The sequence below is a fragment of the Callospermophilus lateralis genome, chromosome 2 (assembly GCF_048772815.1).
Source record: "Callospermophilus lateralis isolate mCalLat2 chromosome 2, mCalLat2.hap1, whole genome shotgun sequence".
Classification (NCBI taxonomy): domain Eukaryota; kingdom Metazoa; phylum Chordata; class Mammalia; order Rodentia; family Sciuridae; genus Callospermophilus; species Callospermophilus lateralis.
Genome location: NC_135306.1, coordinates 25362250 through 25381889, shown reverse-complemented (window position 1 = coordinate 25381889; position 19640 = coordinate 25362250). Strand labels below are relative to the sequence as shown.

The 19640-nt window shown below is 41.0% G+C and overlaps 1 protein-coding gene across 1 annotated transcript in view; it reads left to right on the top strand.

Moving 5' to 3' along the window:
• The first annotated feature begins 15005 nt into the window (after nucleotides 1-15005).
• Rad23b (RAD23 nucleotide excision repair protein B) overlaps nucleotides 15006-19640 on the top strand; it is a 39357-nt gene continuing 34722 nt past the window's right edge. The window contains exon 1 of the mRNA XM_076845719.2: nucleotides 15006-15455. Coding sequence (XP_076701834.1) covers nucleotides 15390-15455 — 66 coding nt within the window. The 5' untranslated portion in view covers nucleotides 15006-15389. The remainder of the gene's footprint in view (nucleotides 15456-19640) is intronic.

Sequence of the window (19640 nt, the reverse complement as noted above, 5' to 3'; positions counted from 1 at the left end):
TATTTTTGACACAATGCAATCTATAACAGTTTTTAAATACTTAACAAATTATTCTAGCACTAACACTTCCCTATTAAAAATGTTAATGTTTCATCATACCATCATCTGTTTAAATGGATATAGTAAATGGATACATATTGAGATCTCTATGAGGCTACTGTTTAAACTCCTTGCTCTATTTTTTAATTCTTTGTATGAAGTGAAAATTTATCTTGAGATGGCTTATAATTATTTTGAGAAATAGTTCAATATGGAGACTTTTAGAAATGTCATATAATTCAGCTACACAACCAACTTATTTCTGTCTGCAGAGGTTTCCTCATTTCTAACTTTCTCAGACCCACTGTTTTGTCATGAAAGCTACATGGAAGAGAAAGAGATACGATTCTCCCTGTGATTAAGGGTGCATTCCACTTACAATACCCCCTGCACTTTATTGGTTTTATTTTTAACTAAACCACATGTGGGATACATCTACTTTCTAATAATTTGGAACATCAAAGAAAAAACTAAAACAATTGAGAGTACAAATGGGAGCCAGAAACTATAAAATAAATTTCACTTAACAATGGATATGCAAGAATAGATATATCAGTGGAGCAAATACTACCTTAACTTCAAACATGTTTAGTTCTGGAGCTCTTCTTAATTAATACATAGTATAACAGCTCTGTAAAACACAAGCAGGCTAGTATTGCAAAAATACAAATAATAATTATGGGTCCATGAAAAGGGGATACACACTTTCCACTTAAAGTTCTAAAATATTATTTAACGCTCTAAATCGAGTTTCTTCTAGGAAATATATGGAGTTATATAAATTTTCTCAGAAGTTATTTTACAGAATATTATAATATAACTGTCAGAACATCTGGCGTATACACAGATTAGAAAACAAGCTTTGAAAGTTATAGGGAGAGCTGAAAAGATAATGTGTCCCCCCACATCCACTTCCCCTATCACACAGGGTCAATCAACCCTCACTGACTTCCTGGAACATTCCTCAAGCTCAGCACATAACATAGATCTTTCACTTATTTATTTCTCCTTTTAGGTTCTTCAGGGCAAAGATTCAGAGGTTTATCCAATATAGGGTTTGACATATATCTACATCCCAGTAAATGCTAAAGAATAAATTATAATAAATTAACAAATGCATGTGATTTCAACAAGATGCCAGCTATGATTTTTAGCTTAAGAGATAAGTCACGTATACTTGAAAATAAATCATGTATTAAAAGCAACTTTAACTGGAAATGAGAAACTTTGTTGTAATGTAAAAAAGAATCTTGGGTTGGAGAAAAAAATATTTAAGCATATTGAACTTTAGCAAAAGATCTATTTCATAATTTGTTGCTAACAATTTTTCTACTCTTTCTTGCAAAACTGATGATAAAATCAGTTCAAATAAGAAAAAAAAAAAAAAGAAAGGATGAGTTGCGTAAATGATACTGTTTAAATACACACAAAAAAATGTTACTGCCAGGCCTTTGCCCCAGTAGCTTGCTGACTAAAGCTAGGAAATCAATTTTCCAAATCACAGTTAGGTGTTAAACCAATAAAGTGGTTTTAGGGGTATGCATGTAGAATGGACAAGGTTTTGGTGTGCATAAGAACTGAATTCCTAGAAGTTAAGAACCACCTATATGCCTAAATGGCTTTCCAAAAGATTGTGACAAATGTAAACTCACCAGCAAACTTTGAAAACACACTCCCATCCATTTTTTATGTTGTTGGAAGTTATTAAGTCTTGTTTAATTTTAATATGGAACAGCTGGAGGTATAGTTCAGTGATACAGTACTTGTCCAGCATGCTTGAAGCCCTGGCCAGCATGCTTGAAGCCCTGGACTCAATCCCCAGCATCACAGTACAGGTGTATGTGTGTATATACTCATACAGACACACATACACACTATCACCTAGATTCAATTTTCTCTCTTTGACCAGGCGTTGTTGTTTTTTTCCACATTATTTATTGTGCTCTTTCTCTGCTTCAGACATGCTTTTGAGTGCTTAAAGAAAGAGAGCCAACAGACCAAGATCCCTGTCTTCCAGCAGAGGATATAACACTAAACAAGTAAAATAACACATAAATTATGCAGTATGTTAGAAGATAGTAATTTTATTTTAAAAATGTTTTTCACAGGCAAAATACAGATTTATTGAAGGTTAAGGTGGAAGCAGCACTCTGTGAGGTAGAGCAGAATGGGCTGAGAAAGAGAGAGAGGCTGAAGATCCCAATGTCTGGAAATTAATGTGTTATATGCTGAATTCTGAGGCATTCTCTTCCTAATATGAACACGATTGAAAACTTACCCCATTTGCTCCCATTGGTTACCTTACAATACCTGATGAGAATGGTGTTCAATTTTTCTCCATTGGTACTTTAGAAAACCTAGTTAGAATACTGTCCACTTTACCTCCATTGGCTGTTTCAGAACACCAAACCTGTGGCAAGGAGTTACCTTGGATGATAAGTCTTCAGTGGTGGGAGTTGTCATGGTAACAGGACTTATCTTAAACAAAGGACAAGATGACTCATCGCCCAGTCATGTCCACTACTGGCATTTTTCTTCTACCCTGCCTCTTCCATCTTGGAATCCCTGAACTCCTACCTAACATTTTCCCCCAAGAGACATGATCCCAAAATTCTTTTGGGGTGGTTGAGGAGCTAGAGATCTAATCTTCTTATTGATGCTTCAGGTTGACAATTGACTGTTGTCCCTGCATATTTGGTATTCACAGAACTTTCATCCTCTCTGGTGAAGATGAAACAGCAGAGTGCTGGGGTTCACTTGTAGGATCCCTTTGTAGTCTTGTCATAGTACCAGCTTGAGTTTGATGGCCTAGATTTTTTTAATGGTTTTCTATCAGGTGAGGCATGGACACCTGAGGACATTCAGTATCCAGGAGACTGACGGCAGTCTTCTGGCAGGAGCTGGCAGGAGACTGGGTGAGGTGTATTGGGCAGGGATCATGCTAGGACCACAATGAACAGGACAGCAAAGCATCATTTCCTTGTAAACACTTTTGTATTAACATAAAGGCAATTGGTATTATTGGTGAGTCTCCGAAAACCATGAAGACATCAACTCTTTAAAGCTTATGGTGGAGACCAACATGGCATTGGTTTGTGAATGGAGGCCATTTAAAGCTTTAGAAATGTTAGCAGAGTTGTTAGAAACATATATACAACATTTAGTTTTTATAATATCACAAGTGTCCCCTTGAGCTATAGTTAATATATGGAATAAATATTGGGGATAGATAAACATCAGTAAAACACAGATCAAACCTGCCTCTGTAGAAGGTAAGGCAGTTTGGAGGTCTCAAATTGACTCAGAAAGAAACTTGTGACTCTGACAGTTTTAAGTGATAGTTATCAGGCACTCCAAAGAACCCTTCTTTTATAGCCTCCATCTTTACTTATTTTTGGTAGGGCTAACTCAAGTGTACATCTCAAGGTACATTACAAGAACCGTTTTTTGCTTTCAAACATCCATATATGACTGTGCTTTGGTTATACTCTCTTGCCAGGTGTTTAAAAACCAGTTGGTCAAAATTGACCTTGTTCCTATCTACTGTTACAACTGAAATTCCTTAAGGAGTGACTCTTGGGAATTTGTGAGAAGTCTCTTTGCTTCTTCAGCTTTTCCTCTACCAGTTGTGCCATCTGCCAGGATGAGTCAAGGTCTTGCTGACCACGTGTGGCTTCCCTTGGAAACATCAGGGACATTTCCCTCTCCAACAATCCCTCCTCTTTGCAGCATGAGCACTGGTTGGCTTCCTCTTCTCTAGGGTCCTTATGCTCCCTCTGACCAGGAGGTCAGGTGACTCACTGGAGTTGCAGGGCCTTTGGTCCTATCATTCCCTGGGTTCTGGCTAATCAGAAGGCAAGGGACAAAGCATTGGCTGTTTTTACTTGGCCCTTTACTTCCTTAGTTTTGTCTTCAAGTTTTGGTTTTATACATCCAGCAAGCCCATTTCACCAGTCTTAAGGTAGGAGTAATGGATTATAATTCCAGTATCTATAATTTAGAATATAGTAATTTTAAAAGGGGAAAAAAGGAAAGCTGGATAAGGAGCATGAAGGAATGCTGAACTGGGGAGGGTTGGGCATTTTGTCATATTAAATAGGGTGATCAAGGGTCGGGGTATAGTTGAGAAAGTGAGATTTAAGCACAGATTGGAAAAGGTGAAAGAAAGGGCAGATATCTACAAAAGAGTTTTATAGGAAGAGAGAACAAAAGTCTTAGATGGCAGTGGGCCTGGCCACTTCAAGGGACAGTAAGGAGACCAGAAGAGTGAGCCTGGGGAAGTGTGTAGCAAATAAATCAGAAAAAGAAGGGGAGGTGAGAGGAAGACAAATCATGTAGGGTTTTGTCCACTGTAAGGACTCAGGATTTTCCTAAGTAAGTTTTAAGCAAAAGTGAACTGATCTGATTTATGTTGTAAAAGAATCTGGCTATTGTTTTTAGAACAGACTAAAAGGAACAAGAGTAGAAGCATGATGGGCCCATGAATTGAGTGACCATGGTGGCACTGCGGGAGCCAGTATGCATGGTTCCTTGTCATGGACTCTTACCAGGTTGATAGTTATCATCACCTCTGAATATCCAACCTGCCTCACCCACATCCCGAGCCGGCAATGAAATTTGGAATTCCTCTGCATGTAGTGAGCTGGCTGTGAAATAAAGTGAAGAAACCACAGGACAGAGGAAGTAATTTTAGAAATGGGGATGGGACAGCTCTTTGACTTTAGGGGTTAAGCTTCCACATGGAAAGAGAGAGCACTAGAACCTGCGTTTGCTTTATTTATATGGGGGAGCTTCAAAGGTTTTCCATGGAATGTAGAAGGTAGAAGGTGGGCTGTCTAGTTCCCAGTGGGTCATGCCCAATTCCAGAGGGAGAGCTATCCAACTAGTACAGCGAGGGCAGATATCTCATGCGTTAAGCAGTCTACACATGGGAATGCTAGGATCGTTCCCAAGGGGAGACCTAAGTCCCCAATGTCTGAGTACCAAATAAAAGACCACTCAAGAAGCTTCCTGGGTGAAGGTGGCTTCCCACATACCTGTCAAAAACAGAGCCCAGTGCTGACTTCTCAATATGACGCTCGTTTTTGAGGGATCAACTAATGTCTCAGTGGCAAGTGGTCTGCACTGGGGTGTTTGCATGTAGGAAGTTCATGCAATTTGTTCTTACTGAAGTGGACGTTTATTTCTGGTATAGATTTCCATTTCCTGCCCACAGAGCTTCAGCCTATACTATTATCTAGAAATTTACAGAGTGCATGATTCATAAGCTTAGCATCTCACCCAACAAAGTACCTGATCAGGAGACCCACTGGGAAGTACACTGTTCAGATTACTCTTTAAGGAAAATGTTGCCTGAGAAGTGTAGTTAGCTGTCAGGTATTCCTGGGTAGCCCTGAGCTATTGAGCATGGCTTGGGTACCGGAGTGAGGTAATTGTGTTGGAATAGGGATTGCTCTAATGGTTAGTATTTGCTCCAGAGCAGCCCATTGGGTTGACTGAGATTTTTGTCAACTCTGCATCATAGGCTGAATCTTTTCCTGCTTTTTTCCTTACCAAATTCTGCTTCCTCCCCTTTATTTTTCACAGATGATAACTGCCCCACCTGCCCATCCCGCTAAAATACTCATACTTCTAACTCTATTTCAGTGTCTGCTTCCTAATTTTACATAGTGGACTCAATCTCATTTATAGATAAGATCTGGTTATTGTTTTTAGAACAGACTGTAAGGAGGCAAGAGTAGAAGCACGATGGACCCATGAATGGAATGGCCATCGTGGCAGTGATGGAGATGATCAATAAGAGATTCAGAAGACTGAGAAACTTGGGAGCAGCTGGAGGTTGAAGGAGCCAGAAGTTTAAGCTAGAAGACAAAAAATAATTTTAAAGCTTGATTGTTATAGACTGAAATTGTTTAAAAAGTATTTTTAAATTAAGGCCTGCTTCTGAAATGCCTTTAATAATGAGTGGAACACTTTTATTACATTATGGGAGTATTTTTGTAATTAAGAAAATGTCGCCACTCTACAAACATCTAGAATTTGGAAAGAGGTTTCATGAACATAAATGTTTGTCATAAATCACTAATCTGTTTATAAACAATGGTAAAGAGAGCCATTGCCAACAGCTAGCATGGTTGTGATTTTTATTGTTGTGTTTTTTGTCTACTTTGGTGTTAAGTATCTCTCTGGAGAGTGGCAATAGCCAATACAGACACTCTCTAGGACACCCTTGATAGGGGACAGTGGGGGGTAGTTTCAGTGTTGGTCAGGTGAGACACATGAGGAGGTGGAACCAAAACCATGAAACAAAAAATTTATTACTTACAGATCCCAAAAAGGTTAGGAATGGTGACAGTAGGCCTATGGAAAGTCCAGGGACATCAAAAACTCAACCATCAGGTGGAAAGCAGGAACCTGTGGAGCTAGACCTTTATTAAGGTTTTTGGGTGTTTTCCCTTGGGCTTTCCCATGGTGGGCATTCGCGTGGGTTGAAGGAGTGGTTAGTTTAAACAAAACATATGGGAAGGGACAGATACTTATTTGAATGACTCTAGTTTTAGCCATTAGGTTTTATTGTGGTCACAGCTGTGGCACGTGGGTTTTGAGTCACTGGGATGAAGAATAAGTGAGCTATATTTCAAACAACCACATGGGAAGGGGGAAGTTTTAACTAGGCTAAAGGTGATATGGTCCAACTGGGTTCAAATAATGTCAGACTTAATAATGGATGCTACATCAGCAACTATATTAAACAAATTCATGACAGTATGTGTTCTGCCTATGAAAAAGCTTAAATGAAATGCTGCTATTTTTTTTAATCCATAATCAGACTTTGTCCATCACTGTATTTCCAACACACTGCTGGTACAGAGTAGGTACTCGGAGATCACTTGCTGGGTAGACTATGAGTATCCTGCAGTACAATATCAGCGAGCATAGTTACTCTTGACTCAGGACTAGAGGATCCCAAGGGAGTTCCCTAACATGAAGTGATGCTTTGGTGAGTCTTACAACACACATCAACTCCACCAGCAAAACCTGCCAGCTCTAACTTCAATAAATCCAGAAACCAACCACTTCTGTTTGTGTGGCTTCCACACTGACACAAGTCACCACTCTCAATTGGACTACTGCAATAACCTTGTAACTAGTCTGTTTGAATCCTTACCTCCCTAGGAAGTTCTCCATGTAGAAATCAGAGCAATCCTTTCAAAACAAAAGCTGCAACATGTCGCTTCTTTGCCTTGACCCTCCATTGACTCTCCGTGTTTCTCAGAATTAAAGCTGAAGTCTTTGCCGTGTCATTTTACCCATAGGCTCACTTTTCCCTTGTTTCCCTGGCCCCTTTGGCTGACCTCAGTATTCCTTCTATTCACCAAGCATGCTTCAACCTCATGGCCCTGCACCTATCTGCACATGATGAAGAAATACAATGGGAGTGTGAACTTTACTGTCTATTATTATTGTTTCCCTTATTTGGTTCCCTCTAGTTTTCTGTGGTAACTGCAGGGCTGGCTTCTTTTCTACTCTCTGCACTAATATCACTCCAGTAGGGGACTTTTCTTAATTCATCTGTATGTCAATCTGGACCTCAGCAGAAAAACAGATATCCCATTCAAATTAGGTATTTTTATGGATTGAATTGTGTCCTTTCCTTCATCACAAAACAAAACAAAACAAAATAGTACCTCAGAATCTAACTTTATATGGAAGTGGGGTCACTGTAGATGCGATTTATTAGATAAACTGTAAGGGTGGGCTCCTAATCTGACTTGTTTCAGAAAAGCCTGGTGTATGCGAATCTGCTGCCAAAGGTGGAAGGTATCAAGAGACCAAAGAAAGAAGCCAATGAAACTAGGATTGCACAAAATTAAATTTATTAGGGATTTATGAACAGAAGTGTTTCTTGAGTGGCTGCAAAACAGGAGGCTTCCTGCACCCAAGGCGTAGGAAGGTTTTTATATCAGGTGGGACTCAGCCAAGCGTAATGTACCTGAGCTTTCTCAAAACCATTAACATATTACACATCAGTAAAGAAATAATCCAGGAGCATGACATAAAATGCTCAACTGACTATCTTCTTTTAAAAATATTTTTTAATTGTAGGTATATACAATATCTTTATTTCATTTTTATATGGTACTGAGGATCAAACCCAGTGCCTCATGCGCGCCAGGCAAGTGCTCTACCACTGAGCCACAACTCCAGCCCCTCAACTGACTATCTCAATGACAGTTTTTATCCCCAGGGTTCAGAATGCACACTAGGCTTACTTGGTGGGAAATGGCAATCATGACCATATGGCTGTAATCATGCTAGGCTGAGTCCCTACATCTTATAAGAGGAGACACAGGAACACAGACACAGAAAGGGAGAGTGCCATATAATGATGGAGGTGGAGATTGAAGTGCCATAACTTCAGACCAAGGAACATGGAGGACTACCATAAAACTACCAGGATCCAGGAGGAGACAGAAGATCTCTCCCTGACAATTCAGAAGGAGCAGAGCCTTGTCAATATTTTGATTTTGTACTTCCAGCCTCCAGAATTGATAAATAATACAATTTCACTTGTCTTAAGTCATTCAGTCTGTGGTACTTTGTAACACAGCCCCGGAAAACTCATAGAGGTGTATTCCAGAAAGGTTCAATAGAGGGACTCCTTACAGATAGAGTACAGGGAAAACAATAAGGAGAATGCAGGACTCTGGAGTGAGAAATAAGACCCTCTAGGCCTGAAGGGACAAGGTAGGGCTCAATTACCAGAATCTGGAATAGTGTTACCTGAAGAGGAGTCACCCTGCAGATAACCTTGCATCAAGTGCATTGCCAATCACAAGAAGGAATGAATTCCCTAACTTCATTTTCCTCCCTCCCCACAAGACCCAGGAAGCACACTGCAGTATTCCAGAGAGGTTAGAGCTGTCGGGGCTAACTACTAAGTGGCAAAAGGGAAGAAAAAATGATAGGGGTGGTGGGTTAGGAATGAAACATATTTAAAATATTCTCTGTAGCAACATTCCTTTTCCCAAGCACTGTTGATTCTTTTCTCATGCTTTCTAAGAAAAATAGCACTTATCATCATGTGGTGTAATGTGCATACCTTTTGATTTTTAGTTCTTTACGTTTATTTAATTATTATCCTTCTAGAATACAAATTTCATGAGGGCAGTGAAGTTTGATGGATACTACTGTTTCCCCGCCCCCAGAATGCTTCCTGGTATGGACAGTCTCAAACACTATTTGTTTAATTAATTGTTTGAAGTGCAGTATTCTCACCCTGGAGCTATTATGGTCTACATATAATTTGAATGTGTGAATATGTTCCCCTAGGGTTTGTGGGTTAAATGTAAGCTCCACTGTGAGATATTTTTAAGAGGATAGAAACCTAATCTGACCATTGTATTTAGGGCTCTGGCCTTTGGGAAGTGATCAAGATTAGATAAGGCCATCAGGTGGAGCCCCCATGATCGAATACTGGTGGCTTTATGAGAAGAGGGAGAGAGAGTTCAGAAATACACAGAAGCATATGCATCTCTGTTTCTTGCCATGTGATACCTTGGACTCTACCAGCAAGGCCATGAATGAGCTTTGAGCCAAGATATACTTCTTTCCTTTGTGCACCTCCATAGTTATGAACCAAAATATCTCTTTTCCTTACGAAGTCACTCAGCCTCAGACACTTCACTATGGTAATACAAAATGGACTAATACACCCAGCATTTTCTAGATCAGTAGCTGTGGCCTATCCTCTTGCTCATCCTTTCCCCTGAAACCATTTGATTGATTTCTAAAACATACAAGCAAAATTTTTAGGAATCAATGACTCCTTCCATCGTTTTATCCACTGTAGAAGGTGTAAGATCAGGCGAGGCGGGCAGCAACCAAAGGAGGCAGATATAAAAAGGCCACCTAAAGAGGCATTATTTGAGATATCACTCCTGGGCAGAACTCGATCAGACTGACAGAGGGGACAGGAGAAGGGTCTGAGGAGAAACCGCATGGGAGCTCGACGGACTGGACTTTTATGGGGCTTACAGCAGGAAGGGAAGGGCTTGGGACAGGAAGTGTTTTTGGAGTCCCTTGTCCCACTGGAGTTGGTCAGGGGGAGCTTGGCTGAACTTCAGATTGGCCAGGGGGTCCTGATGATTGACAGGCCTTAGTCAGGAGATCCCACTGATTGAAAGGCCTTTTCTATTGGTGCCTGATTCTCCCCCCCCCCCCCCCAAGGGCTGCTTTGTTCTAAGTCACCGCCACCGACCTGACAGAAGGGAGACTGGAGATTTTGTTGACAAAGCCTTTGTACTGTGGCACAGGGGTAAGGCCTTATCTAGCATGTGAACTATGGGACTATGGGCTTAGGCATTCCAGGAGGGCCCATATAGCCTATCCAACTGATTTTACTGGGTCAAAATGACTATATCTGGTATGCAGTTTTTCTAGAAATAGTTTTAAGAAAAAAAACAGCAATTTTATCTTAACACTGTGCTTTAGAAAATATTATGGGTGAACCTTTTAACTAACTGACACTTAAAATCTACTGTTGCCACAGCTAATGGCAGAATATATTCTTGTATATATCTAGAAAGTTTCTAAAAACACTCAAAATAATGCTTCTTCTAAGGAGAGGGAAGGAAGATTTTTCAATCAATCCTTTTCTATGTTGCTGTTTTTCTTTGCTTTTTTTTTTTTTTAACCATGAGCAGAATATTTTTAACATACATTAATATATGGACTCTCTCCCTTCCCTTTTCTTTTGTAGATAGACAGTAGTATTTGGAGAGGATGAATTTACTATTATAACTTTGTACAGTATATACTAGTTTTTAAAATATTTTCACATTTTCTTAGCCATTTTTCAACCAATAGATATTGAAGCATCTACATTGTTCCAGACTCTGAAGATAACATGATGAATAAGACTGATATAACACCTGGCCATATGGAGCTTATAACTGACCTGGGAGTCAGCTAACATATGCTACTGAGAACCTATTGTGCTCCAGGCACTGTTGTAGGTGCTAGAACAACAGCCACGAATGACTGTGAGTTTACCTCCCCAAGAAGCAAGTGCCTTGCCAAGACAAAAGGTTTAATGTAGGTTGAGCACCCTACCAATGCTCCAAAAGCTTTGGATTTTGGAGAGTTTGAATTTCAGATTTTTGGATAAGGGATCCTCAACCAATAAAATCTATACAAATATTCTAAAATCTGAAACACTTGAAATTTGAAACATTTCTCATCCTAAACTTATGAGGGTCACTTACTTGTGTTTTTACTTGTGTCTGTTGGAGAGGTCCTCTCTGAGGAAGTAAAATTTGACTTGGAGCCTGTAGCAGTCCATTTTCTGCTGCTTTAAAAGAATATTACATATTGGATAATTTATAAATGATAAAAGTTTATTTGGCTCATGATTCTGAAGTCTGGGAAGTCCAAGCACAGGCACTAGCATCTGGTGAGGGAGGCACTAAATGCTGCATCATAACATGGTGGAAAGGCAAGTGAACACACACCAGACAAAGGGAACCAAGCTCAGTTTTATCAGAGAGCCATTCCTGAGATAACTAACTCACTCCTGTGCTAATAACGTACTCCATTCATCAGGGAAGAACCTAATCACCTCTTAAAGTTTTCATCTCTTAATACTGTGAACATGACAGTAAAATTTCACATGACTCTGGGTGCAGGAGGTTGAAGCAGGAGGATGGCAAGCTTGATCCAACCTCAGCAACTTAGCAAGACCATACCTCAAATTAAATTTAAAAAAGGGCTGGGAAGCCAGGCACAGTGGCACCCACCTGTAATCACAGAAGTTCAGGAGGCTGAGGCAGGAGGATTGCAAGTTCTCTGTCTCATAAAATAGAAAATAGGGCTGTGGATGTGGCTCAGTGGCTGAGTGCCCCTGAGTTCAATCCCTGGTACCAAAAAAAAAAAAAAAAAAAAAAGGGAAAAAAACAAGGGCTGGGGATGTAGTTCAGTAGTAGAACACTCCTGAGTTCAATCCTCTGTGCTGTGGGGGGAAAAAAAATTCAACCTGAGTTTGAAAGGAGACATTCAAATCATAAAGAACCATCTGACAATGAAAAAGAGTCATTCAACTACTTAGAAAGAAAGAGTTTAAGCTGAAGGAACCTCAAATGCAAAGCCCCTGAGGACAGAATCACCTCAGCCGAGCCCTAGGGATATAGCTCAGTGGTAAAGTGTTTTAGCATGCTCCAGCATTGTAAAACCTCAGCAGTACAAAAACAGAATGCAATTTAGCCGTCTGAGGAATAGATGGAAAAAAAAGGTAAATGAAAGAAAGATAGTACAGAAGGAAGACTGCATGAGAGGGAGAGAGAAGGAAAGAGGTGAATCTGGAGAATTTGACAGTAGTCCAATTGTATGGGCTCTCCAAGGCCAGGAAAAGAGTTTGAACTTTAACATGTAATTAGGTGTTGTCATGGTAATTTTAAAGGACATTTGGATAGTAAATGTCCATATGCTTAAAGGCCAATATGCTAAAGGCTTAGTTATCAGCCATTAGCACTACCTTTAGGAGGTTGGAGCCTAAATGAAAAAAGTTAGGTCATTGGGGGCTTACCCTTGAAGGGGATATGGGGGCTCCACCCATTTCTGCCCCTTTCTTTGCTTCCTGGCTGTCAGTGGGTGAGCAATTGCACCTCTACACTCTCTTGTGATGATGTACTGTGCTCCACAGGTCCAAAGCAATGTGTCCAAGGGACTATGAACTGAAATTGTGAGGTAAGATAAATCTTTTCTCCTTGTAAGTTGATTATCTTGGGTATTTTGTCACAGTGACAGAAATCTGACTAAGAGATATACATAGATGTAACATGATCTATCATTTAAAAAGACTATGTTGGCTGTTGGGGAGGCAGCTGGGAGAAGAAGAGCAAAAGTGGAGAAACCAGTTGGGGGCAGGTGAAGGATGATGGAATCACCTATAATTATAGAAGTAGAAATGGTGAAAAAAGGCTGAGTTGGGATATAGATTGGAGAATAAAATTGACAGGACTCCCTAATGGATTGGATGGAAGTAGGGGAGGGAAAGATAGGGAAGAAAGGGTCTTAGGAATGAGGACTAGGTTTGGTCTGAATACCCAGGTAAATGGTGATTCCCTGAACCAATATAGGGAAAACTGAGAATGGTGGGGGCAGGGGTGCTGTGAACAGTTTGTAGGGGCAAGAAAGGTCCATAAGGAAGTCAATTGTTCTGTTCAGCCATGCTGTTATTTCTGAGGCTTGTTATATTGCAAGTGAAAATATTGCTTAAGTGGTAGACTGACTCTATAGCTAAGAGTCCAGATTTAGTTCAGGCTGGAGGTACTTCAAAACAAGGACCAAGATGAGATCACCTGGTGACTAAGACACAGAGGAAGACAGAGGACAGATAATTAGATATTGAATCACTGTATAGGTAAATAGGTGCTGTGAGAGGAGAAATATCATGTAGGAGGAGAGGAAGATTGCTCAGGAAAGTTTCATGAAAAACTTATATCCAAACTTTAAGAGTTCATGAAAAACTACAGTGACATTATATCTATGAAGCTGCTGGCTCAGAGTGGTGATTTGCTATTGGTCATACAGCTAATGGTGGTCTGACTGTAACTGTATTTGATACTTGAGTAATTTAAGTTAAATGTCATGGAGGGAGGGACTATTAAAGAGGCAGTCAGGCAGGTACCCAGGAACACCAGTTCTAAAGTCATCTGCCTGAGTTCACCATCTGGATCTGCCACTCACCAGTTTTGTAACTCTAAACATATTACTCAACATCTCAGTATTTTAGTCATCTCTTCAGTAAATGGCATACTACTAACAGTTAAACACTTAAGGACTGTCATGTTCCTTGTACTAAGATTTTGCATGCATTATTCCACACACCCCAGCCCCAACAATCAATGAGCTGATTGAACTTATCTCCAAATTACTGCTAATGAAATGGGAGCACATTCCTCCATTCCACTAAATATTTACTGTGTGTCTGCAATGTTTCTGGATGGGACTATCAGCAAACGAAACAAAACCTTGCTTTTGTGCAGTTTCAACTTGGGTTTCAAAGGGGAAGGAATGATAAATTTAATAAATATGTACATTATATGGTAATCCGAAGATGATAAATGCTATAGAATAAATGGATAGGATAATGGAGCTAGAGAAGTTGTGATTTTTAGTAACGTAACCTCAGTAGACTTCACTGAGGCAACGAAATTTGAGCAAAGCTTTAGCAGGTGAGGAGACAGAATGGCAAGTGCAAATAAAGCACTTGGGGGCATATTCGCCTACTGTCCACCAACAATTCCATGTAGGGGTAGAGCAAAGGTAGATGCACTCAATTTTAAGAACTTTTGACTTTTCCTCTGGATGAGATGGGGCACAAGAGACCTGTTCTGTCCAAATGAATAACATAACTTGACCTCTGTTTTAAATCCATCCTTCTGTTTAAGTTCAAGGCACCAAGGTTAGAGAGCGAATAGTCTGCTTAGTCTGGAGTTGGAAGTCTACTCTGGGATTTAAAAATGAATCGACACCACAAAAGCTCGCACAGCTGCCAGCGCCTCACAGTGCTGACCCACCACTGTGGTTACCGCGATCGTTTCATTTATACTCCGCCCCGACTACCGCCCTCTAGGTCCTTGGCTTCTGGCTCAGCATCCACTCTCAGCTGTGCCTCCACGTAGCGCTTCCCCGGCGACGGATTGCGCAATTCGTGCAGCGGGGCGGAGTCTGAACGTAGGCGGGGCGGCGACCGGAGGCGGGTAGCCTGCGCGCCCGGCAGCAGACGCGACAAGGAAACCCCGAGGGCCACCGACGCCCGTGGTGTACGCCTGCGCACACCGGATCCCGGCCTCCAACATTCCAGAGCCACCAGCGGCCCCACCCCCAGTTCCGGGGCGGAGTTTCTGGTTGCGCCTGCGCACAAGCTCGCCGCACCCTACGCCTGCGCGCTTGGACAGCCCGGCCCCATCCCCCAGGTTTTTCTGGTGGGGGAGGGGGCACGTCTCGGCGAGTCACGATGATGGCGGCCACCATCCTGTGGTGAGGTAGCGGGTTCTCAGCTGCTCTCGTGGGTCCCCTCGCTCCTCCTGTGGACTCAGCGGCCGGCGCGTGAAGAAGCACGCGGCTCGAGCTCGCAGGGAAGGCCGCAGTCGCGGGAGCAGCGGCGCGGCCCCAGGCACGGGCTGGGGGAGAGGCCGCTCCGCAGGGCGAATGTGACAAGCCCCCACCCCCACCGCCTTCCTCCTGAGAGCGCGAGGAGCGCGGGCGACCCCGGGGCGGCCAGGCCACAGACCCCGCCCAGAGGCCCCCACCCGGCGCAGGCCCGGCAGCGGAGCTGCGGCGGCACCATGCAGGTCACCCTGAAGACCCTCCAGCAGCAGACCTTCAAGATCGACATCGACCCGGAGGAGACGGTACGTGCGGCGGGGCCGCGGGCCCAGTGGGGGCGGCCGCGTGCGGGAGCTCCAGGCGCCCGCCAGGCCTGGGCGGGGGGCGGCGCGCGGGCCCGCAGCCGGGACCTCGGAGAGCGCAGCAGGGCCCCGGCGGGGGGCGGCGGGCCGACCCTCCCGACGCTCCGCGGGCTTTGTGGCCCCAGAAAGGGGAGACGGGGGCCGGACGCCTGGAGGCAGATGGCGTGGAGCACACACCGCGGGCACGGGAGGCCTCGGCTCGAGCGCGTGGTGTGAGGCGGGAGGGGGAGGGGAGGGAGGACGGGGCCGCCTGGGCTGTGGAGCTTGGCCTGCTGGTGTGGTGCACAGGTGGGGGAGGGCGATGTAGGCGTCGTCACCACCCCTGCAGGGACCTGGTTAGGCACTAAGGTCTAGGAGGTGGTAACCTAAGATGAAGAGCCTTGAAAAAGTATCAGGTTCTGTCTGTAGCCTGCTAGAGGTGAGTGGTGAGAGGTGGGGAAGAGGAATTCTTTGCCCCTTCTCCTGAGAATTGTTAGACCTTTGATTTGTGTTATCACAGGTTATTTTACCACCGCCGTGCGGCCACCCAAACCCACACCCACATAAATTGTGCTTTGAGGCCTGTTGGGGAAGATTTTTTTTTTTTTTTTTTTTTGCCTGAGAGCCCTTCGAATCCAGGCTCAAGACTCAGCTTCAGATTTAACGGGTTCTGTCTCAGAAGTTCTGGAAGGAACCCTGCAACCTCTATGACCGATCCCCGAATAGTAGCTTTCAAGAGGAGAAATATATAAAAACTGCAAATGGCTTCAGCTGTTGAAGTTTTAAATACTTCAAAAGTTCACGTGATAAATTCTGATGCTCTCTTCTGTATTTCTAACTGCAAAAAGTGACACCGTTAAAGTTAATTAAACTTTTTACCAAGAATCTTAATGTCATGAATGTAAATTCGCTTGTATGTTCTGGGGATTGGGCTGCTGTACACCATTAAGATGGTTACAGTACGAGGTTTAAACTAGCAACTTACAACTTCCCCCCTCCATATAATTTTTTTTTTTTTTAAGATGAGGCCTTGGTGTTAAATAGAACTCCGTTCCTTTTGTGGCCCTGTAACTCATTTGCTAGAGAAAATTACTTAGCGTTATCCTCTAAACAGGAATACCTGTAGAGATGTATGGATTAAGTGGTATTTTGTTCTCCGTCAGTAAATGAAATCGATTATTTAATCAATGGACACCTTTGAGTGAAGGTGCAGTGTTACATTTCTTATGAAGTTTTCTATGTCTTTACTTTCTTAAACGGAGAGTTCCTAACCTTTTTACAGTTGTGGAACAAAATGACTTGATATCAAGATATTTCATTGTTGTAAAACATGTAGCGTGTATAATAAATTCTTAAAGTTTCGGAAGATTTATATATGAGAGACTTTAGTGTACTCAGAACTAATTGTCAACATCCAATGGACTGATATTACGAATAGAATAGAATTAATCTTGATTATTCCCTTACTACTTGTGTATTAGTAAATTGGAGGATGAAAGTTAAAATACAGTTGACTATTGAATAATTTTTAAACAAAATACATAAAATAAAATACCTCTTTGCCTTTGATTGTTTGTGGTGATAAATGTTGGTGCCCTTTTGCCACTATAACTATCAGCATCATATTCAGAATTAATGTCAGAATTACCAAAACCTAAGATTTGATTTTTTTTTTTTTTTTTTAATGTGTGGTGTATTGAAGTTCTGCAGTGACTCCATACTCCACTGAAATCAGAGTCTGTAACATTTGTATAAATTCTCAACTACATTTATCTTCCAGTAATTTACAGGGAATGTATTAGTATATTACCCAACTATATTTTCAGTAAGCTCATTGTTACAATGGCTTCCTCAACTTTTTGTTATTATTTATATAAATTGTTGCTATTAATTTAAATGTAAAAGCTAATAGTTCAAAAAAAGTTTTTCAAAACAACTGTTCTAATTCCATCTTTTTTTGGTTTATAGTGGAAATCAATTCAGGGCCTCAGACATACTGGGCAAGTGCTCTGCCAGTGTGCCATACCCCCTGCTCTTATTTTTACTTCATAGGGCGTTGTAATTAATGTTTATTTTTGATACAGTGCTTTAGAATTCCTATAAAAAGGAAACATTGAAAGTCATTTTCAGTGTCATGTTTCTAGTTTGTGAAACTATGTAACCAGAGGTTTTAGAAATAGATCTAAAATTTAAGAAAGGATAGAATTCCTAGTGAGATCTTTAGGTATACCGACAATTAATAGATTTGGGCTTCTCAGATCTGTATTTTGGTAGCTTAAAATTTGGTTCAATTTTTACCTGGAACGAACCAGGGAAACTTCCTGGGTTCTAGATGAGCATGAGGAGGAAGAGAAGATTGAGAGATGGTGGGTATTAAAGATTCATTTGTTGAATAAGTAAATGTTTAGTGAGCTATGCTGGCTGGACTGGAGGAGTTACAGGGACTTATAGGAAAGTCATGATTTGGGTCTAATGGGAGCTTTAGTGACCTAACTGCTCTGGCTAAAAAGGGTAGTAGAAAATGGAAAAGGCAAGATAATTTGTTTTTAAGGTGTTTTTATTCGCTCTATTTTTTGAAAGTTGGAAGTCTTTCCCTTATTATTTTGTACCAGTGCATGACCTTTATCATGCACTGCCTTTATTGTTAACCTTTGCAAAGCTCTTTTTATTTTTACTGTAGTAGTGCATCTCCTCTTTAAGAACATACAAGCAATAAGAAACAGTGAAATGTGTTACAAGTGAGATGGGGAGATTTTTCTTTCATTATGTGATATTCTATTTTTAATAGTTTGACTTACTATAAAATATAGAAGATATTTAAATAACCTACGTACTGAAGCATTGTGAGATGGTTGATATACTGCTATTCTTAAAAGATAAAAATTCAACAGTTTGATGTGATGGACATTTAGGAGAAAATGGAATGCATATAGTTTTTAATCTCAGATCCAAAGTCACTTAGTTTTTTGTTGGTGCTGCTTACAGCCATTAATTAAGAACAGGCAGATTCAAGAATAAAAATTTTGAAATCATTGCAACAGGAGTATGTGGTATATAAAATTATCCTATATATGCTAACCCCGACACTGGTTATGTGCTTTAAATAATGGGAGTGGGAAGCCAGTAAACTTTAAATGCAGGACCTGAAATGAAGTTACATTACTATATAAGTGATATTAAAACTGTACATTGGATGATTTTGATAAGAGAATTATGAAGTTTTGACTTCTATAAACAGCATATTTAGTGTGTTGTACAGGAATCTACAGTTACCTCATTTGTGGTTTATTTTTGTGATGATGGTGATTGTTATAAAGTATTTCTTTAGTATTAGTTCTGTGTGTAGTATTTGTTAGCCATTGTTTACCAACAGATTGTTTCTGTTGTGATTTATTGTATTTTCAATATAGTCATGCTAGATACAGTGCCTTAAACATTGAGTAGTAGTACATAAAGTACCATATTGTAAAGGTGAAATGAATGGTTCTTGGCATATTGGTAGAACAGATATGTGAAAAAACTGGAGTCTTGTGTGGTTTCTACCAGAGCTGTGTTTTCAGAGCCTGGCACATTGTAGGCATATAATGAAATCTTTTTAATGAACTAAATACATTCTTTTGGTGAAATGTCAAGTCAGTGCTCCCTCAGTGTATTGTGTTTGCATGTTGATTCATTTATTTAACAAATATTTATTAAGTACTTACTATTAGATGCCAGGCTGGACTCTCATGATGTGTATGTATATTCTAGAAGGCTAAGATACTGAAAAACAAATATAAAGAAGTAGGCAATGATAAGTGCTGTGTAGAAAACTGAATAGTGTGAGGTGATGGTGTAGTGCTTGATTTTTAAATAGACTAGTCACAGAAGGTCTTTCTGGGTAAGGTAACATTTAGTCTGAGATCTGAATAATGAGCATTCAGAGATGAGGGTAGTGTTTTCTGTAGGGGACTGCTAGGGCACAGACCTTTAAAGAGTTTAAGAGTGTATTTTGCAAATCAAAAAAGACCTGTATTGCTGAGGTAAAGGGGAGATTAGAGTTAGGCAAAGGGCCAGAGGATGTGTTGTAGGCTAGGGTTTTTAAGTTACCTTGATGGTGTAGGGAAAGTGTATGTAGGGTGGGCAAGAAGGAAAACAGTGAGACTTGTT